This window comes from Bufo bufo, chromosome 3 (assembly GCF_905171765.1).
Source record: "Bufo bufo chromosome 3, aBufBuf1.1, whole genome shotgun sequence".
In the NCBI taxonomy this organism is placed as follows: Eukaryota; Metazoa; Chordata; class Amphibia; order Anura; family Bufonidae; genus Bufo; species Bufo bufo.
In genome coordinates this window covers 69,112,897-69,136,116 of record NC_053391.1, presented here as the reverse complement: position 1 = coordinate 69,136,116, position 23,220 = coordinate 69,112,897, and the positions used below count along the sequence as shown (strand labels likewise).

The following is a 23,220-nucleotide window of genomic DNA, read 5'->3' as shown; positions in this document are numbered from 1 at the left end:
TGGCTGATTTGTGGATATGTTTTCCAAGAATATATTTTTACATCTAATTTTATAAAATTAAAAAGCCACATATTAGTTGGTGTATTGTTTACTTTTTAAGTATTTTATATAAGGTAGCCAAAGACAATCTGAAAAGTAGACCATTGTGACCCAGGACCATTGTCTGTTCCTTCTGCCTACCAGAGGAAATTATTCTTTATGTCATCAATAAAGTCTAGTAGGTTTTGAATCAACAAATTAGACCCTGGTGGCAAATAACTAGCTCCCTAATATGAGTCTGTTGCCCACCTGATGATCCTCTGGTACTATGGTGGGCCAGTCCAAACATGTCCAGGACAGTCATTCTAAATCAGTGGACCCCAAGCTAAGGCTCAGCAGTCACGTGTGGCTCTCAAACATGCTATAGCTGGTATCTGTAGATATTGCAGTATTGTGCAGTAAAGGGGGCCACCATACACCTTTCATAACTGTCAGTTGACAGCAATTCCTCCTGACCCCCACACACACTTCACGCTTGTGTTCTCAATGAGAATAGTAGAAAAAGCTAATCTAGACACCAATGGCATTGGTATATCTCACTTGAGATCAAGCATGAAATCTAACATGCCCGACCCTTTATTGCTGCCATTAGATGGGTGCCCATTCCTACCAAACTAGATGGGTTTGACTGATGTTTTCCTAATGTGTGTGGCCACCTTAAAGGTTCCAGAGATGTTGTACTCTTGTTCTACCTAATTGAAATAATTTTTCTACTATCTGTACATTTCTCCAATGTGGAAAATATACTAAACATGGATGTGATATAAAAAAGAATCATCCAATTCTGGCCAAAGCCTCGTCCCTGGACACTTCCACATAACATTTCTGATTTGCAATGTTTTGATGCTTCGAAGGTATGAAATCAGGGATGACCACACACTCAGGATTCGCAAAGTAATAGCTGGGGATATGGGAACGTACACGTGCATCGCAGAAAACATGGTTGGCAAAACAGAAGCATCAGCTATCCTCACTGTCCAAGGTATGGCTCTACCGTCACCAGTCTGGTCTACGTTTCCAAGATATCAGATACAATTAAGTCATTAGTAATTTATTTTTCCTCATAATTCATATTTCCTTTGTCAGAATAATGTAAAATTGATGGATATGTTTTTTCCTGTGACTTTTGAATTTAGGTCACATTTTCATCCCATTTAGAAGCTATATATGTCACTCTCTGTTGGATGCTTGCACAAAGCCAATAATTCATCTTGCAGGGCTCTTGATTTGCATAGAGACTCATTTATGTTGGTTACTGCAGCATATAGAACCAGCATTATATAGATATTCACAGTAAAGACAAACATAGCATTTTGACTTTATCATTGGTCCAGGGGTGTAGCTATAGGGGGTGCAGAGGTAGCAGTCGCTACCGGGCCCAAATACCCTTATGTCACATAAGAAGACACTGGTATTATAGAAAGTGAATGCTGGTCAAGTTACACCTCTGGCTAGAGGGAAGGGGTTAGGTCAAGAATTTGGCATGGGGGGGGGGGTGCCATTTGAATTTTTGGCTCAGGTAGCAGGCTGGCTGGCCACAAAGCACTGAGGGAAGGGGGGCCCAAGCTGAACTCTTGCATCAGGGACCATGAGCCTTTAGCTATGCCCCTACATAGGTCTATCTAAAGATACAGATCTATGGGCCTTCAGATGATGATGCCTCATATTTCACGATACATTGGAAAATTGCAGATAAAATAGAGGCTAAAGCTGCCAGTGTTTTGCTGATAGCTATGCCTCGTGACCCCTAAATTCACATGCAAGCTCTGCTCAGCTGAGTGTGCATGTGTGTTAAATAGGGATAAAGCTGCTGCCAGATAGCTGTTGAAGTGGCTTATCTCTCTTGAGAACAATGTGTAAAGATGTATCTCCCAAGGGCAAAGAACCATTTCGCTAGCGCCATCTTGTCGAAGTGACTCCTTATTGGGGCAAAATCTGACTTTTTAGCAAGCTTTAGGACATGATACGGGACAATAGCCAAGCCAAATATCCATTCATATGTTACTTGGCAATTTTCTTTTGTCATGTCCCAAGGCTTGTTAAAAAGTCGAATTTTGACTCATAGGAAGACACTTCTACAAGGTGGCACTAGTGAGATGTTCTATTTCCTTGGGACATACCTATTTGCATGTTGTTTTCCAGTGAAGCATTACCAAAAAAGTCTCCATACTATGGAACACTTCCAGGAAGTCTCCATACAGGGATGGCCTCTTTAAAGAGAGCCAGTACCCTACCTAGGCTCCCTTTAAAACCAAAGTATCAGGCATGATGAAATCTAACAGCCCAATCTTAGTGATTGATGTGAAGCTCCCTTTTTAAGAGGTCCTGCCTCAGGTTGTGCAATGTTACTTATTAATGTAAATTCATACGCAACAGATTTGTTGCAGAAATGTTTGCGACTGTTGCATTCATGGGAATGGAGCTTGCAAAAGTCCATGTGCATGCTACCAAAAATAAAGCCCATTCAGATGTTTGTAACACATTTTCGTACCTACCCAGATTTTAGTTGGTAAATTCATGGCATGTAAGCCATATGTTTAGAATGCCAAATCTGCTCGGAAACACTCTCTTATGGGCAGGGTTTGCGTAAGCCCCACTTATTTTTGGTCAGGTACAGCCCTAATTTTTAGGAACTGTCTCTAACAAATTAGGGACAGTCGCTGCGAATCTGGGATTGATGGTTACTGTGCATTTTCAAAACTTCTGAAAAAAAAAATTGCTGCTTGTGAATTCATCCTTATCCTACCTGCTGCAGGGTCTTTTTAGGAATTGAGAGGGATGATTGCAGGATGGAATTTTCGAGAAAAAGGCCTGTTTTTTTTTTCCCCTAGAAAAATGGTGACTGCTACCCATTAACCATATCTGGTATTGGCCCATTCATAAACCGTTTTTTTTTTATATAGTACTGTATATTTGAAGCCACCAATATAAACTGGGATTATAACAAACAAACCTATGAGGATGTCCTAGGTAAACTGGGGGCCTTTGACATGCTGATCATGTTACAGTTAGTATTGGGGTTCAATGAATACGTTGTAGGTTTCCCTGTGTAGGAGAAGCGCACATCACCATACACTATACAATACATGGGCACAGTAATCCCTTTGTGGGAAGAAGCCATCTGCGTGTTTACAGACTAGATTATTTGCTCTGAACTTCCGACTGTAATCTGAAGGTTTTCTTCAAAGGAGGTTAAGAGCGATGTATCTTTGAGGGTTAGTGTTTAGCGGGATTTAAACTTTCATCACTTTTAACCATGTTTACCTTTTGTATTGATTCTCTATGATAAAAGGGCAATGAAAAGAAGTACATTCCTGGCCTGGATATACACGGCCTTCACATATCACCGCTACCACTCATCTCTCCTTTCATTCTATAGAAGCAAACATGTCACTTACAGGGGAGTAATTGTACAGCATAGTGCAAAGAAAAAGCAAACTCTAACAAGCGCAGCCCACCTAAATCTAGATGTGCGTTTTAATGATACGCTTCAAACAGTGTATATTTTAGTAGTTATTCAGAGAGATTTAAAGGGATTTTCAATCTTCGGGGGTCTTTTGGGCCTGCAGAAGGAAGTATACTTACTTCCTCCCCGCAGCTGGGTTCCGGCTCCTTTCCCCATGTGTCAGTATTATGTTTGATGATTGACACATCCCCCTTGCATCACATGATACATTAATTGGATGCAAAATGGACACTTCACCTCTGTGACCATTGATTGGCTGCAGCGGCCATCAAACTGGATGTTGACATGTGGGGAATAGAGTGCTGCAGTGGTGGAGAGGGATCAGCGGTGGGGAGCAGGTAAGTATGCTTCCCTCCGGGAGTCTGACCATGTGGACGGGGTCTACCCTAAAGGCCCTTGAAGATCAAAACCCCATTTTAAAGAAAATTGTCTTCTGACATTGATTTTAATAACTTTACAAGAACCACTGGTAGAATCGGGAGCTTGCGCTGTTGGGTCTAACCTCTCCCTTCCGATATTAGTCAGGTTTTCCTAAAAAAAAAAAAAAACACCTGTGTCTATATGAATTCATAGTCTGGATGAGCTTCTGAGCATAGTGAGTTGCTTGTCACTTAGGAAGTGCACATATTTTTGCAAAACAAAATATACAAAGCATTTTGGGGGTTATAATCTCCCTGCACCTGATTTTGTTTTTTACTTTTTGTTTTTTCCACCTGATTTCTGCCATAAAATTGCCACAAGTCTTGTGTTTGTGACTTTTTAAACTCCATTGCATCAAAGTGTTGTCAAAAGTGGCCTTTGCACCACCCTCACCACTTTTCCGATAAAGGGCATGGCCAGTGCGGGGAGGGTGTGTGGCCAGCGGCCACGGCAAATTTATCTTCATTTACACCAGTTTTCTGGTGCAAATGAAGCCAGAAATCTACAGCAGCTCCAAGTTCCTTTTATATTTATATTTAGGTGCATGTACTGTGCATAATACAATAACAAGGCCTCATCATAAATTAGGAGCATCCTCTGGCAGCACAGGGGATATCAAGACCGGCACAGAAAGCGTGTGTCTTGATAACTCTCTCCCTTAGTGCATAGCATTAGTAAAGATGTCCCCCGGTATGTATGTATGTATGTGTATTAAGTTACGTTTACCCACGTTTGAAAAATGATATAGGCAGTCCGATTGGCCAGCAAAATCAAAGCATTCGTATGTACTCTGTATGTCCCCCAATGTCCGTATCCAAAAGCAAGTTACTAAAGGGACTTTATGAGACACAGTTGTCAGTTTGAAAGATAAAAAAAAGTTCTGAAATGTGCTGTTTGCACAAGTCGTCAGACCGCACACATTGAAGAAGACTTGTGTCAACTGATATTATGTTTATTACATTTCTTGCAGCATACCTTTCCTGAAACTATGGTAAAGCTGTGCTTGTATATTATCCTAATTTATTGGAATTATTACTTCTATTAGGCCCTATGCACACGGCCTTACTACAGCTCTGTGTCAATGGTGTATATATTGAGCCCCAAAATAAGGTTGGATACCCCATGAGAATACATACCGCCCCCCCCCTCCTGATTTTAGGGATACATTTACAGGCACTATAATATGGCCATGTGAATGCTATTTTCAGTTATAGGTCTGGTAATGTGAATTTCCTTCAGTTAGTGTTCAGATCTACAAAAAGCTGGAGTAACTTGCCTTGTATAATTGAATGAGTGCTGTACCCAAAGTGTATTCACTGAGGCTCATGATTGCATAACCTTAAGGTGGCCTCACACCTTGAATGGTCATTAACCGCACACTCATGCCTTCAAATTGAGAGAGGGAAGTAAGCTGCTGCCATACACCTCTTGCAGAGGATTCTGGTATCTTTCTTGATATCAAAAGGATCGGGCATGTAAAGTCAACATGCCTCATCCTTCTTACCCCTGACAACTTCCATCGGGGCAGAATCGGCACACCCCCATAAACATCACTTGGCCCACCCTGCAGGTTTAGCTGATGTTATTTTAATGTGTATGGGCGCCTTTAGACAAATTGAGGTCTATTGCATGGACAGCTGTCTATATAGTTTTTGTGCCTAGGAAGAGTCTAGCAGGGAAGGAGACCAAACTCCATGCTAATGTTGTCCTTGGATAGGCAACCATGTTGACCAATGAGCCACCAAACTGCCTGAATTCAGGACAATGCCGGGAAATTTGTCTGTTTTAATTTTTCACAATTTGTTGTCATCAAGCCTAGCATGTTGGATCAAATGCCGTGAAGAAAAGCTGATAACATATGTTAGAACATTATAAGGATGTGTTCTCCCGGAATATCCTGCACTTGTGTCTGTATGTTGCAGTGAACAGCTGGGAAACATATACAAACGTTAATATGTTAAGCATGATGTGATGGGAATTTTCGTGTCCCGGGGACGTCGGTTTTAATTTTTGTCCTTGGCACATTTTCTGTAGTGCTGTAGATATTTTACAGTTTTTCATTAGATGTATGACACAATAGTCTCTGTTGTGCGTTATCCTCTAGCTGGGTAGATGACCTTTGTACGTCAATGTCTTAAAGATCCATTATCCTAAACATACTCATATTGCAGATGTGAGTCAGTGTACATTCTAGGCAACAAGAATAAATATTTTTATACCATGCCCCCAAAACAGATTATGGTGGCTGCAAAATCAAAGGCAAATCAGTTTTTCCAATATGTGTTATAAGACTCTTTTTCTCTTTGTTAAATGTCTAAGAGGGTTCACAGAGGAGCTTAGAAAAGTTCAAGAAAAAGATTTACATTAAAGGGGTTTTCAGATTTTTCCCCCCCTCAGGTTCGGTCATCAGTATATGATCTGTGGGGGTCCAGTGAGCATTGCGGCCTTTTGGATATTGGATTGACTTGAGTGGGACTGAGCTGTGCCTAGACCATGTGACCAATGAACATGACGTCACTGATCTAGAGTAAGTGACAAGAAAGCCTCAGCACTCACTGGACAGCGGCCTCCTCAACCAGCTGATTGGTGGGGATCCCGGGTCTCTGACCTCCACTGGTCAGATACTGATGACCTATCATGAGGATAAAAGAGTCGGAAAACCCCTTTAACTAGTGTACAAACAGAACACTTACCTGGTGACTTATTTTTCATCTTTTTAGTTGCAAATCTGATATACACTGGAGGTTAGTAGCCCAAGACACTGGCTTGGCCAGCCCTGTTCTTGGACTGGCCAGGACTGTTCACACGAGCAGTGATGGTCAATCAAAGGGCAGTGGTAAGTGTCTTGGGCTAACAAATGCACAGTATGCATCAGCCAGTCTGGGAAGCAGTGCAGCCATCTTGGATAGCAGAAGAGGAGTTTGATGGATCTGAAGGCATATAATATGAAAAGGAGGGCACTCTATAAATGTTCTGTTTGCTGCTCAGTTAATGGGAGCGGGCTGCAGTAACCTGTCTCGTCCACTGCACAGCCGATGGAGCTGTGTAGTTAGCTAATGCAGAACAGCTGATTGGTGCAGGTTGTTGGACCTTTCGACAGTAAAGGGTTGGACAACCCCTTTAAGCCCTTTTTAAGCCCCCTGATGATTACATTGGGTGACTTTTTAATGGAAGCTTGATTGTATATTCTGTGGATTCTCTAGTATTAAGGAGCACTGCTCTGGTGATGGGTGTAGTAGTAATGGGTGTAATAATATGTATATATATATATATATATATATATATATATTCGTTCAGTGCCCCCTTACTTATATAATTTACGTAAAATAAATATATACTGTATACCTCAGTAGAATTGGAATCTTATGTCAATATATTGCCGCTGTGTCCGCCATTTAAGGTAGATCTTGATCTAATGAGGATCATAATGAGTATCCATTCCTGGTAAAGGTTTATTCTACCTAAATTCATTTTAGGGCAGACCATGAGAATTTTCCAAGCAGCTTTGTAAATGAAATAATGCAAAAGTGTCATAACAACGGAATATGGACTTTATATTTTACATGGATGTAATTGTGGACATTTTATTAAAGTTTAATTTGGGCTCAAATTAAAACCAGCATTTTATATTTACCCTCATACGTCGGGAACCTTAACCAATTCTAGTGAGACCTACTGTACAACGGGGGTCCATGTTGTGAAGATGATAAGTAAAAAATATCATTGTGAAGTAAAGTTGAGACAACATTTTATCATCGTTATAATTTTGACATTTAATTAATTTTCTTTTGTCATTTTATTTCCTTGTTTGGCTTTTCTGCTAATTTTGTTGTTGTTTTTTTTGCATTTTCATTTAATTTCACACATTTTCTTTTTATTTCTTTTTATTTTTTAGTTGTTTCTGGTAAGTTGGAATTTTATTATTCATCATTTAAAATCCATTATATCATGGCTGGAATACCACCCCATCCTCTTCCTCATCACTCCACCAACCAGTCAACCTCTAGCTTTCATTTGTCAAGGGCAAACCAGAAATAACGGTAGGAATTACGTCTGCCTGAAAGTAATGGTGACAAAGGTATAAGGTAATATGCACCTCTCTGAACTTTAGGCTAATTTCACACGAGCGAGTTTTCCGTCCGGATGCAATCCGCGTTGTGAATGGACAACATCTGGATTGAATCCTGACTCATTCATTTCAATGGGTCTGTGCACGTGAGCGTTGTTTATCACTGATCATCACAGCATCTTCTATATCGTTCGTTTTCCACGCAGTCCTGGCCACATATAAATAAATGGGGCTGAGTTGGAAACGGAAGGCATCCGGATGCAATGTGTTTTTCATTGATGGTTGCTGGTTATTCTTTAGTTTTTCTTCACAAAAACAGATGTAATCTATACAGAAAAACGAAAACACTGAGGGCAGTCGCAGATGAATCGGATTCTACTTGTGTGCAAAATCATCAGTTTTTCACTGAACAGACCCTGACACAGTCCATATCGCTCGTGTAAAAGAGGCCTTTAGAGTTGCCCATTTTCAAAAAATGCAATCAAATGTCATAATTATGTTAATTAACCTAGGGCTATGGCTTAAAGGGACCCGCTTCTTTTTCTGTCTTCTAATAAACGTCAATTAACAAACTCACGATAGAGTGCTTTAAGTGGTATTGCAAATAATGAATCTGGTGACATCATTGTGGAATTTCAGGGTGCCTTGTATTGTGGAAGCAGACATTTTGAGCTGAGAAACACTTTTTTTTTTTTTTTTTAACATACCCTCATTTCAGTCCTGGGAAGTGGCAGCAGTATTGGCCATCTCTCTACTGCTAGACTGGAAGTCCTTTTGCGATTTAAAATTAGTTTCCAACGTATATCATTGATATGGTTGTCTGTGTTACTATGCACTGGCCAAGACATGTTTAAATTAAATGGTTATACATTAGGAAATCCAAAGGACTTTTCAAATAATTACATTTGGGAAACTCAGAAAGCAACGAGATTCATTAGTAAGTCTGGGACTCCCTTTGATCAAGAGGATATGCAGTCTCTGTGGGTGCCATAGAACGTCAACTCATTTTGATCCCATTTTCTTCCACCATTGGTTGTTTAAACCTGCTCATGGATCCTACAGGCCCTGGACTATTGGCAAGCAAGGAAGGGGTACCATAAAATTATCCAAGTTTCACACCATGTACCTTTGGATGAAGCTGGTTACTGCAGCACAGTTCCCTTTGAAATGAATGTGAGAAGCGCTGCAATTACCAGTACCATCCACTACAGAATGCACAGAGCTGTGTAGGTCTGGCACTGGGGCTACTCAGGAATAGCTGACTGGCAATAGTGTGAAATTTCAAACCCCCACCAATCAGATATTGATGTCAGGGGATAGCCGGGAGCTCCCCGCACACATTAGTGTCGGCCGAGGCGGTCTTGGTGGATTTGGCCAACTGAAGACTAATGTGTATGACCAGCCTTAGCACTACCATTCCAGAATGGGGGGAGTAACACAGTGACTATCCAATCCTGGAATATAATTTTTTGCTATGGTGGCCGCTCTTTTCTGTTTGTGTTCCTGACTATGCAGAGATCATTGATTAAAACACAATTTGTTAGAATATTTACTCTGATTCCTTAATGTAGAGTGATACAGGAGGATTTCTAGTTCAGGCTGTATATACAGGACATTGTTACCTCTATATACTGCTATCACATTTTGCATTTGTATAAACCAGGATGAGATTTTGAAAAGAAAACTTAGAAAATTTAACTCAGAATTTTGCTCTTGCCCAGAGACTTTAGATATTGCAGCATAAACAGAATTTAATTTGCTGACTGCAAATTATATGGCACAAAGGCAAATAATTCCACACGGGTGGGCATCAAAGCTAATTTAATTTAAAAAAAAATCTGTGGTCGTCAAAACAGCCAGAACAGTCCTATGGCTTTGACTAAGTCATTCTGGCTTGTTCCTTATTCCACTGCATTGCTCTCATTTTCCATAACTCATCTTTTTAGTGTGTGAATCCTTTTCTTTTGCTTATGAAATGAATTTTCCGCTCCTATTCTGTCATAAACCTCCTTAGCTATTACTAAGTGGTTAAAGTGTAAGTTAACATTTATAAGTGGAGGGATTTCTGTGAATTTCAAGTGCCAAATGACAACATATTCAAACTCCAGTATGTAAGTAAATGTAGAACATCCCAAAAAAATCCAAGGGTTCAGAAAAAAATGGGAACTATACCGTGCATAAGACCATGTTCCTGCTCTATGGAAGGTTGGTGGTACATGACCAGAGAGCATTAGTCAACCCCGTGAAGTAGGATAAATGTCTTAATTGGATATTATATGTAAAGGGTGATGAGCTTTCTGTAGGCAGGTGATCACATACACAGTCCAACAGCTTCCAAAGTGGCCTTCTTCAACCCCATATATGCAAATTATTCATAGACCCCTTCAGTTATTGAGCCCATGAAGACATGAGGTAGTCAGTAAGTGTAGGTTCAAGGCTATGGGTTGAAGTTAGATCAAAGAATGCAATGAAAATGTTTTGGAAGGGAATGGATCATCCTGTACTCAGAATAGTATTGAAGTAGATATAGACCATGATATTGTGCTAAGACTTGTGGAAATTGGGGGAGCTAACTGATTCCACAAGCTGTAATTTCAAATCCTATTATAACAGGGCTTAAGTGGGTCCCAGTTTGGGTTCTATCTCTATTGCCGCTCTGGTTTGAAAAAGAGGGCTCATTTTGATTTCCCCAGGGGTCCACCTCAGCTGAACTCTCATCACACCAATTCCTCATACACATGTAGGCCCAGCCAAAGGTTCATCTGTTTTATGTGGGAAGAGGAGAGTAAGCCACTGTAAGACACCTGTGGTGGCATCTTAGCTCCTTTTAAGAACAGAAGGATTGGCAGTTTAAGTTCAACATGCTCCATCCTTCTTTCATCATCTGTCATGGGAAAGTCAGGGAAACCCAATACACATTAGATGGTGGACACCTCTAGTTCTGTGTTTTATAGGCAAAACTATGTTGCTGCATAGTACAGTGAAAACTAGCAATACTATATGGATGAAAGGATGACTTCATGACTCATAATCCACAAATGTCTGATCACTAGAGATGAGCAGATCGATTTGTACAAATCTAATTTGTTTAAAAAAAAAATCAGCCTCCTTGAGCAGTGAGGGGCTAGCCCCACTGGAAAAGAAACTTCTCCTCTCCCTTTATTGACAAGGCCAGTCATCACACCTGGCCCTGTCCGTCCTGTGCCATTGCTCAGATTAGTAGCACAAGCGCAGAAGCTCGGCTGCTTCCACCTGAGTAGCGCAGATGCCAGCTGTGCATGCACCGCCATACTTCCGGGTGTACCCGCACATGAGCGGCGCATGCACAGTCAGCATCTACACTGCTCAGGTAGCAGCAGCAGAGCCACAAGATTGATAGAGCTAGGTCAGACGTCTGGCCCTGTCAATCAAAGGCTAGGAGTCTGTTGAGTGGTGGGGCCAGCCCTCACTGCTCAAGGAAGGATGATGGTTAAGTGAATTTGATTACGAATCAATTTGCTCGTCATTACCTATCACAAACACGAGACAATCACTATGTGTAACAAAACTGCATCTTTCTCTTTTTAAGTGCAGATTTTTCAGTTTCTTCCCCAGGTGCAAAGTCATATTTTTTCCTCTAACATAAATAGTCATTAATGTAACACAAGTCACATATGGTTTTTACACATCCTGTTTATTACCAGCTGAAGTGACCGTATGAACTGTATAAACCAAGCAAAAAAGAAACAAACTGCTTGAGATTGCCCTTGCGGCAAATGCAGATGTGTACTTTTCAATTTTCAGTTTCTGCAACGTAATGGAGTAAAATGTGTTGACCTCGGTTTAAACAGTCAGAATACATTGAAATACTGTAGCTTTGACTTCCGGAAATCGACTGAACTGTGATCTGTTAGGGTAGGTCAGCAGGTCAGGATATTGGGGTACTCATTTTCACAGCATTTTGAAATGTAGTTCTCGGGGGCCTGTTTCACTGATATGTATATATATTTTTCAGAACCTCCAAACTTTGTGGTGAAGCCACGTGATCAGGTGGTCGCTTTGGGACGTACAGTCACATTTCAATGCGAAGCAACAGGAAATCCTCAACCAGCTATCTTTTGGCAGAAGGAGGGCAGCCAGGTAATAGATTTTAATAGATTAACAATACCCATGAAATTAAATTGATATGCGTCTAATCGCCATTAACTCTTACTCGTAAAGACTTTGCATGCCTAAGTGTGAAAGCAGTATTAAATTACGGTAAGCACCTTTACACATTGCTGCAATTGATTTGCCGCTGATGATGAGCGTGCTGCTAAATTTGGATATCAAAATGGCTGTCATTGAGCTAAAGAAGGCGCATACATCATTAACTGCAGCAGATCCATAAATGAACTGACAGGTACAATTTATTTCACGTTAGACGGGTATTATTCCGAGATAAACAAGGGTTTGATTACATCAGTTAAAGGTCATCCATTTATCAAGCAGCAAGCAAAGATTTCTCATTACACCGCCGAGTGTCATGTCGTTTCATGCCTATGATACGGCTTTTAAAATAGATATCTTAGTCTCATATGGCAAAAGAAAACATGGCAAGGGGTTTGTAGAGAGTATAATATTAGAAATGTATATCAAATATCTAATAAGGCAGTATATCCCTAAAATTGAATACCATAAAAATATACATAAATAAAATAAACAGAATACGTATGTAAGGCTTTAAAAAAAATAAAAATAAAAATAAAGCCTTGATGCAGTTCTGGATCCATTGCACAATGGACACCACCAATGCCCAGTGGACAGTGGGGTCTTTTAGGTTGTAAAATATAAAAGGAATCTGTAACAGAGTCTCCTAAATAATCAGGTGCAAAGTACTAACAAAGTACCGTATAATGAAAATAGATGTATTTAATATTTTTTGTTCAATAGAATTAAAGGGGTTATCCAACCCCTATAATGTGCTCCCTAAAGCCCAGTCCCCTCATATAGGTTATACTTACCCTGCTACCCGGCACCCGCGTAGCTGCTGATGCCCGCACCTGCATCTTCCCATCGCATAGATCAAAACATCCAGTGACAAGGAGAGCAGCCAATAGCCGGCTGTGACAGGGACGAATCTCCCTAGCATCGCGGGTGATGCTAAGTAGACTTGTTCCCGTCGCAGCCTGCTATTGGCTGCCCCCATCAACCCTCTCCCCCCCCCCCATCACCCCTCGGCGCCGGATGGTTTGATCCACGGAATGGGGAGATGCAGCAGTGGCCGCACATCCGGAGCGACGCGGGTGCCGGGGAGCAGCAGGGTAAGTATAACCTATATGAGGGGTCTGGGCATTAGGGGAGACATTATAGGGGTTGGATTACCCCTTTAAAATCCCATAAAAATTCTCAAAATATAAATTGTTGTGTAATTGTATGGAGCCTAGCAAGGACATTTTCGAGGGCATAAGTGATGCATAAATAAATATTAATAAAAAAAATTAAAACTGACACTAAATGATATAAATATGGTAGTATAAAAAATTAAAACACTGGATCTAAAATAAAAAAAAATATATAAATGAGATATCGGTGAGTAATTTGACACACAAATTGTAAAATATTTTTAAAAATCAAATAAAAATTAGATTTATTGTGTATAATAAATGTTAGTTCCTCAGCATATTGTAGAATAGGATTAGCAGTCATCACCTGTTGGCTAAAATAAAATTATATATTTTTGTCTGAATAGTAACCGAATTCTTTCACCTTAAGAGATAAGCGACCAGGTATACTTAATGGAATGATAATTCAGCTGTAGCGGCAGAGCCTAATGACATCCTACATGTGTATTTTTTGATATGTTGCAGAACGTATTGAACTGTGAATAGTTTTGCATATAATTAAAATGGGGGATGTGCTGTAGGAAGGAGATATTTGGTTGTGCCTATTGCTCATGAACACAACATGCCTATCTCTGCCTCTACAATGTGTATGACTCTGTCCCTAGGGAACAGTGAAATGAACTGGGATTAAAATCAGTTTTAAATTCAGAATTTTTAAAATCTATTTAACATTAACATGGGGAAAATCTAAAAATCTACTTATATGCCCGGTATTGTTTTAAATTGTAGATGAAAAATGGGATTTGTATTCAGAAACGCTATCTATATTACAGATCTCTCTTCACCTTAAATATGTGTTTTTCCTCTCGTATTTGCATATAAATAGGTAAGCAGAGGAAAGAAACAGAAAAAGTGGTGCAGACAAAATGAGGTTTTATTGGCTTTTACTCTATGATGAGGCTTTTTCCCCCAGCACTGTCAGGCCTCATGCACACGTCAATAGTTGTGGTCCATATCTGTTCTGCAATTTTTTGGAGAATCATACGTAGACTTTTTCATTTTGCATCCGTGTGGCCATTCAGCAAATCCTAGAACATTTCCTAGTAGAACATCTACTAGAAAAATGCTGCATGCACACGCCTGGTATCTGTAGTTTACAGATTTGTGTTTTGGAGGATGGGGATACCGTTGTGTGCATGAGGCCTTATTCATTGGTATATTTAGGTAGCCTATGAGGCTCATGATCAGGTGGGTCTTCAGCTAAGGGTTATGCCTATTCCCCATGGGCTGTGAAGAGGTGTAACTTAAAACTCTTGCATCTCAATAGAAAATCAGTTCCCCCCTGTTACAAGTCCCCCCTCTTTGGGGCCCTTCAGGCAACATGGCTGTGCACCGCCTATAGTTACAATTCTGGTGCTGTTCAAACCTTAGCGGGGCTCACCCTCTCCACACCAGATGTTCTTATTGCCCTTTCCTCCTACAAATGTTTGAGGATTGGATTTTCAAAGGGATCATATTTGTTTGTAAAAGTGTCTAAACACCATATTGGTGGCCACCAGGCTACTATGAGGGCCTTGGAGAGCAGCATCCCAGCCTTGGTTGGTTCTTTTTTACTATTGGCTGGTGACTATCTGTGATGGACCAACTCTTCAAAGGATCTGCATTGTTACTAAACAGGAGGGTGGAGAATTGGACAAAGGGTCACAGAAAACCTGTTCTTGAGGAGCAAAACTGGCATCATAATGGGAGGCTTGGTTTGATCTTTGCTATGGGGCCCCTTCTCTTCTATATACTCCAGAGAGCTTGTATGACTAAGTGACTAATTTATGCTATGACTGAATCACAATATTAGGGTCCATTCACACGTCCGTTGTTTCTTTCCTGATCTGTTCCGTTTTTTGCGGAACAGATCTGGACCAGTTCTGTACCCATTTATTTTCAATGGGTCCTGAAAAAAATCGGACAGCTCAATGTCTGATTTTTTTTCAGGACCCATTGAAAATGAATGGGTACAGAACTGGTCCAGATCTGTTCCGCAAAAAACGGAACAGATCAGGAAAGAAACAACGGACGTGTGAATGGACACTAATAGAATATAATAGAATATAAAAAAAAGAACGTAAACAGAATCTGTATTCTACCCAGAATTTACACCGTTTTTTGTTGTTGTGTTCTTATTTTAGAACCTGCTCTTTTCCTACCAACCTCCTCAGTTATCCAGCCGCTTCTCAGTGTCTCAAACCGGTGACCTCACGATCATTAATGTCCAGAAATCTGACGTTGGCTATTATATCTGCCAGACTCTAAATGTGGCGGGCAGCATTACAACAAAGGCTTATTTAGAGGTTACTGATGGTAAAGTACAAACAGTTTTTAATTCAAAAGCTTTCAAGGACACAGAGAATTCCCTTAACTTTGTAATCGGTTCTCCTATAAGAGGCATCTTTCCAAGCATCTCTCTGTTTTACAACTTTCTGCGTCGAGCATGCTTTTAATTAGTGCTGTTTGGGTTTTATAATTGGCTGTCAGTGCCAGGAGCGGAATCTGTGGCTCCCCGATGTGCGTAGTTTGAGCGCAGTGTGTGACTTTTGTGTAGCCATAATGCTAATATTTTAGCAATATTATCTCTGGAACAAATTTAGCTTTATGATAAAATAGTTTATTGATCTTACAAGAAATATAGTTGGGATTGACTGGCACATGGCTGACACTCCAAGTCCAAGACTCGTTTGTAAAAGTCACACTGCGGTTTTAGCATTGCTAAATTAAAGATGGAATGGTTATAGTAAAGGAAAACAGGCCTACGGGCAGGATTTACTAAACCATGGGGACACGCTTAGTGGTACAACCTGTGTTTAAGTTCACATGCTATCGGAGCGGCCAAAAAGGATCCGTGCCAGGATAAAAGCTTGCAGATACAGCTGACTGCCTATAGAGGGGTAGCTCATGGAAAATACTTTCAGTGTCTGGGATGAACAACCTGCGTCCCTCCAGCTGTTGCAAAACTATAATTACCAGCATCCCTGGACAGCCTAAAGGCATGCTGTGAGTTGTAGTTTTGCAACCGCTGGAGGGACGCAGGTTGAGCATCCCTGGTTTAGTGAAATCAGGGATATTTGAAATCAGATGTAAGGCTACGGACAGAAAAAGGTTTCCACTATGTCCCTTATATTAAAGGGTTGTGCAAGCTGTTTGTACAGGATAAGTCATCAATATCTGATCAGCTGGGGTCTGCCCCCCCCCCCCCCCCCTTGCTGATCAGCTAATCATTTCCTTCTCTTCTACCCTTCCTTCTTTTTCTTTGTTAGTCTTCTTCCTTCTTTCCTCTATACTTCCCTTCCTTCCTTTTGTATGTTTCCCATTTTGGCCTCATGCACACGACCGTTGTTTTGGTCCACACTGCGGCTCAGGTGCGGACCTATTCACTTCAATGGGGCCGCAAAAGATGCGGACAGAACTCCGTGTGCTGTCCGCAACCGTTGCACCGTTACATGGCCCTGCAAAAAAACAAACATGTCCTATTCTTGTCCGTTTTGCAGACAAGAGTAGGCATTTCTACAATGGGCCGCCCGTTCTGTTCTGCAAATTGCGGAAGGCAAAGGGGCGGCTTCCGTTTTTTGCGGATCCGCGGTTTGTGGACCGCAAAAAACAGAACGGTAGTGTGCATGTAGCCTCTTTCCTTCAGTAATTCCTTCCTTTCTTCTTTCCTCACTCCCTTCTTTTTTTTTTCTTCCATATATTTCTGATTTCCGTCTTTTCTTACTTTCCTTCATCCCTTCCTCCTGCCCTATTCTCTTATTTCCTCACCTTCCTTCCTTCTCTCTCTTTTTCCTTAATTGTTTATTTCTTTTTTTGTATAGTTATTTCTTCCTTTCTCCCCTTTACCTCCCTCCTTCTTTTCCTCCTTCCCTCCCTCCCTCCCTCCTTCCTTGCTTTCTTCCCTACTTTTCTTCGTTCATTCCATCCTTCCTCCCTCCCTCTTTATGCATTTGAATTTGTTGAATAGTTATGTCATTAAGAAATGCTGGTGTGAACATCGCGTTCTACAAGGAGCCTCATGTATGTCACCCGTTTCAGTACAAAATCTCACTTTGCTTTACCTCTCAGGCCTAATGATGGCCATAAGTGATTTTACACTTTACCCTAAATGAAACATTTAAAGGGGTCGTGTCACTTCAGCAAATGGCATTTATCATGTAGAGGAAGTTAATACAAGACACTTACTAATGTATTGTGATTGTCCATATTGCCTGCTTTGCTGACTTGATTTATTTTTCCATCACATTATACACTGTTTGTTTTCATGGTTACACCCATCCTGCAATCCAGCAGCGGTGGTCGCGCTGGCACAGTATAGGAAAAAGCGCCGACCTCTCTGGTGGCCGGGACTGTGTTAGTTCACGTAGGCACCATGCGCAGCAGCTTCCGTGTCCCGGCCATCTTGTATCTGCTCTGCAGCGGTGGTCGTAGTCCCTGGATACAAGCCGTGTATAATGTGATGGAAAAATGACTCCGGCCAGCAAAGGAGGCAATAGGGACAATCACAATACATTAGTAAGTGCCTTGTATTAACTTTCTCTACATGATAAATGCCATCTGCTGTAGTGAAACGACCCCTTTAAGAAAACTGAGAAGTTTTTCTAGAACTGCTTCGATGTTAAAAACGCCACTTGTAGAACTGAGATCTCTGCATGAAGCCCGTACATGAGAAGTGCATTGATGTTCACTTCTTGCGTGTCATCCAAACATCTGTTTTTGTATTAGCGTAAAAGCCGAGAAATGGATCGTTTTGTGATGAACTAATGTTTTTCTTTCACCCCTCTGTGTCATTTTTGTGGATGAGAGCGGTGAAACTCTATATTTTGCCACTCAGCACTTCATGCTATTAAGTCATTGGAAGTGAATTGAAAATTCCTGTTTCATTTCTGGGTTTTTTTTTGTTTTTTTTTCACATAATGCTTGGAAAAGGGCAGCAAGTTGTGCCCATCTTTTCCTTCAGACGAGATAGTGTTTCAGTATTCTGTGTCTTGCTTATCATGAAAACTCTCCCTGAATAATGCATGATTCCTACTTTAATTACTTGCTTAATTACCTTTAGCTTGTTTCAAAGCCTACAGCAACTACTGTCGCTTGATTGATTAGAAAATTGCTCCCAGTTGCAGACATGTATTTCCTGTTGCTTTCTTTGGCAGTGGTCGCTGACCGTCCCCCGCCAGTCATCCGACAAGGTCCTCAGAATCAAACAGTAGCGGTCGATGGCACTTTACTCTTAAACTGTGTAGCTACAGGAAATCCAGTTCCCACAATTCTTTGGAGGAAGGATGGCAACCTTATCAACACCCAGGAGTCTCGGACCAAGCAGCTGGACGCGGGAGCCCTGCAGATCAGATATGCCAAGGTGCGGAGAAAGTCGGCCTGCGTTGTGATAACCCAGCTGTGTCTCGTTCCTATCTTTACAGTATTGTACCATCTCTTTATTGTCGAAAAAGTTTTATTTATTTATTTATTTTTTGCATATAAATCATATAATAAATAAGCTAAATAATAACTAAAAGTACGGTAAATAAATTTTCAAAAATGCGGTAAATATCACCCGTATAAATAGGTGTTTGGCGAGTTGCGCAGTGAAGAGGGTTAATTGCTGCTTAGATCGGGTTCGCATATTTTTATGCTTTTTTCAGTATATTGTAGTTGAATGGTAAAAAAAAAGTTTCTATTCAAATGCGGCAGATTTGTTGTAGAAATTTCTGCACCCGAAAACTAATTCTATTCATCTAATTGGGGTTGTTTCTGCAGAAAGCAGATGGTTGTCTGCACGCTCCATTCAGAATAATAGGATCGTTTCACAATTTTGTTCATGTGAATATAAGCTAAAAGTGAGATCCAAAACCATTTCAATGTTAGGGGGCAATTCACAAGAGTGTCTTCCGGATGTAGTATATGTCTGACTGTATTACTCGTCTGTGTCACTGCCTGAATGACCTGAATGGACAGCATCATAGATCTCTGGCGCCAGAGGGAAGAAGTCACTTTAAAGAGGACCTTTCACCTGGAAAAACATTGTGAACTAAGTATCCCGACATATACAGCGGCGCCCAGGGATCTCACTGCACTTACTATTATCCCCGGGCGCCGCTCCATTCTCCCGCTATCCCCTCCGGTACCTTTGCTCTGTAAGTTATAGTAGGCGGTGTCTTCCCTTGTCCTGTGGGCGTCTCCCCCTCCTAGGCTGCAGCGCTGGCCAATCGCAGCGCACAGCTCACAGCCTGGGAGGGTTTTTTCTCCCAGGCTGTGAGCTGTGCGCTGCGATTGGCCAGCGCTACAGCCTAGGAGAAGGAGACGCCCGCAACACCATAGACTATCTTTATAAAAATTGTCGCGAGACACATGTAGCAGTGTAGTTGTGCCCTATGTGTCGTGCGACTTATTGTCGTCGTGTAGCCCTAGCCTAAAGCTGACCTACAGCAGTGAAGAAAAATGGCTGGGTTGTTATGGAAACCTGGAGTAAAACTGTGTGTATGTGGAGACTAAGGGCCTGCAAGCTTCTATTGGCTGGTAAGGGTCATGTGACCGTGTGTTTGGCAGCTGGGATATGAAGTGAAAGACTTGCAGGCTTGTGTTGGCTAATGCAGGTAATTTTTTTGGGAATATCTCAGGAACGGTACGTCCTAGAGAGCTGTGACCCCCAGAAGATTTCTTTACCAGGTAGCGAGGGATGTGTACATCAAGTTTCATTGAAATCGATGGTTGCGTTTTTGAGTGATCGCGGAACATACACACATATATATGTCCTTCTTTATATATACACTGCGTGCAGAATTATTAGGCAAATGAGTATTTTGACCACATCATCCTCTTTATGCATGTTGTCTTACTCCAAGCTGTATAGGCTCGAAAGCCTACTACCAATTAAGCATATTAGGTGATGTGCATCTCTGTAATGAGAAGGGGTGTGGTCTAATGACATCAACACCCTATATTAGGTGTGCATAATATGGCAAAATGGGTCAAAAGAAGGACTTGACAGGCTCAGAAAAGTCAAAAATAGTAAGATATCTTGCAGAGGGATGCAGCACTCTTAAAATTGCAAAGCTTCTAAAGCGTGATCATCGAACAATCAAGCGTTTCATTCAAAATAGTCAACAGGGTCGCAAGAAGCGTGTGGAAAAACCAAGGCGCAAAATAACTGCCCATGAACTGAGAAAAGTCAAGCGTGCAGCTGCCAAGATGCCACTTGCCACCAGTTTGGCCATATTTCAGAGCTGCAACATCACTGGAGTGCCCAAAAGCACAAGGTGTGCAATACTCAGAGACATGGCCAAGGTAAGAAAGGCTGAAAGACGACCACCACTGAACAAGACACACAAGCTCAAACGTCAAGACTGGGCCAAGAAATATCTCAAGACTGATTTTTCTAAGGTTTTATGGACTGATGAAATGAGAGTGAGTCTTGATGGGCCAGATGGATGGGCCCGTGGCTGGATTGGTAAAGGGCAGAGAGCTCCAGTCCGACTCAGACGCCAGCAAGGTGGAGGTGGAGTACTGGTTTGGGCTGGAATCATCAAAGATGAGCTTGTGGGGCCTTTTCGGGTTGAGGATGGAGTCAAGCTCAACTCCCAGTCCTACTGCCAGTTTCTGGAAGACACCTTCTTCAAGCAGTGGTACAGGAAGAAGTCTGCATCCTTCAAAAAAAACATGATTTTCATGCAGGACAATGCTCCATCACACGCGTCCAAGTACTCCACAGTGTGGCTGGCAAGAAAGGGTATAAAAGAAGAAAATCTAATGACATGGCCTCCTTGTTCACCTGATCTGAACCCCATTGAGAACCTGTGGTCCATCATCAAATGTGAGATTTACAAGGAGGGAAAACAGTACACCGCTCTGAACAGTGTCTGGGAGGCTGTGGTTGCTGTTGCACGCAATGTTGATGGTGAACAGATCAAAACACTGACAGAATCCATGGATGGCAGGCTTTTGAGTGTCCTTGCAAAGAAAGGTGGCTATATTGGTCACTGATTTGTTTTTGTTTTGTTTTTGAATGTCAGAAATGTATATTTGTGAATGTTGAGATGTTATATTGGTTTCACTGGTAAAAATAAATAATTGAAATGGGTATATATTTGTTTTTTGTTAAGTTGCCTAATAATTATGCACAGTAATAGTCACCTGCACACACAGATATCCCCCTAAAATAGCTAAAACTAAAAACAAACTAAAAACTACTTCCAAAAATATTCAGCTTTGATATTAATGAGTTTTTTGGGTTCATTGAGAACATGGTTGTTGTTCAATAATAAAATTAATCCTCAAAAATACAACTTGCCTAATAATTCTGCACTCCCTGTATATATAGATTTGCCATTACAAAATTACGTTTCTTCTACGGTTTGACTATTTCTGCCGTGAACGCACCAGTTTAAACGCCTGTGAACAATGGTCCTAATCCAGCACTCGTCTCCGCTCATGTCCTTTGACATGAATTTGCATGTGTGATTGTGTAATTAGACTGATAAAGGTTATTCTTCATTTCTGCTTTACAAATAAAGTTGTGTATTTTGCCACTTCTTTGAAGCCATGAGACAGAACTGGCTGCCTGGAACCGCTAATAGCTCTCCATCCGGAGCCAAACGCATCCTCGGTAATTGCTTTTCCATCCCACTGCCTTTCTGATCGGCCCAAATACTAATTTCTGGCTTTCTTTTCAGCTAAGTGACACGGGCCGGTATACCTGCACAGTATCCACGCCGAGCGGAGAAGCCAGCTGGACCGCATACATCGAAGTCCAAGGTAACTGCCTCCACAATGTCACTGGTATTGTCATGCAGGGTATAGATTTAGTTGATGGCCGTGGCATATAATGTATCTATTTTTGATGGCTCTGTAAAATAGTAACTAGCATTGCTGTATATGAATGTAGCTGAGCCGAGTTTGTTACTTAGCACTTCTGGTGGTATCACGATGACAAAGGACTGCAGGTCCGCTATCTACAATATGATATCATTAGAACTAGGAGGAACCTTCCCTTCCCAACCCTGTATCTTGGTACTTTGACTAAAGTGTATTGCCTGGGAGTAGCTCCAGGGGGTTCATAGGCCCCCAGCCTTGGTGGATTAGGGAGCCCTAAGGCCACATAAGAAGGTTTTATTATAATAAGGCCTCATGCTCCCGACCGTTGTGTGTTTTGCGGTCCGCAAATTGCGGATCCGCAAAACACGGATGGCGTCCGTGTGCCTTCCGCAATTTGTGGAACGGCACGGACAGCCATTGATATAACTGCTATTTTTTTTTGTGGACCACGGAACGGGGCAACGGATGCGGACAGCACACGGAGTGCTGTCCGCATCCTTTGCAGCCCCATAGAAGTGAATGGGTCCGCATCTGAGTCGCAAAAACTGCGGCTCGGATGCGGACCAAAACAACGGTCATGTGCATGAGGCCTAAACAGCACATGGTAGGTATGTGTGTGTGTGGGGGGTCTGTTACAGATTTTGCTTTTGGGCCCATTGTTGGCACCCCCCACAACACTTAAAACCCAGGGCACCTACCCTCCAGACTTCTTTGGCTATGCCTCTTCTCAGAGAGGATCCACGGTGCATATGCAATGCAGTCCTAGACCTCATGCACACATGTATTTTGCGATCGACAAATAGCATATCCGCAAAATCCGGATACCATCCATGTTCCATTCGCATTTTTTGCAGACCAACTGATTTCAGTGGTCCACCTTTTGCATCCAAGTATATGACTCCTTTGTGTAACGGACATACGGATGAGGAAAGTGTGGCTCTGCATCCATGTGTCTGTTCCACAAAAAGAAAATATCTGAAAAATGTGGAACATGGACCCATTGAAGTCAATGGGTCCACAAAAAAAATGCTGAGGGCACGCGGACCGCAGACCTATTTTGAGGATCTGCCATT

General features: G+C 41.6%; 1 protein-coding gene across 5 annotated transcripts in view; it reads left to right on the top strand.

Annotated features, from left to right (window-relative positions):
• ROBO1 (roundabout guidance receptor 1) overlaps positions 1 to 23,220 on the top strand; it is a 345,972-nt gene that overhangs the window by 253,077 nt on the left and 69,675 nt on the right. For all 5 annotated transcript variants that reach the window (XM_040423239.1, XM_040423237.1, XM_040423238.1 and 2 more), the window contains 6 exons: positions 894 to 1,021; positions 7,821 to 7,829; positions 11,989 to 12,113; positions 15,481 to 15,652; positions 18,490 to 18,695; positions 22,006 to 22,087. In XM_040423239.1, the coding sequence (XP_040279173.1) occupies positions 894 to 1,021; positions 7,821 to 7,829; positions 11,989 to 12,113; positions 15,481 to 15,652; positions 18,490 to 18,695; positions 22,006 to 22,087 (722 nt within the window). The remainder of the gene's footprint in view (positions 1 to 893; positions 1,022 to 7,820; positions 7,830 to 11,988; positions 12,114 to 15,480; positions 15,653 to 18,489; positions 18,696 to 22,005; positions 22,088 to 23,220) is intronic.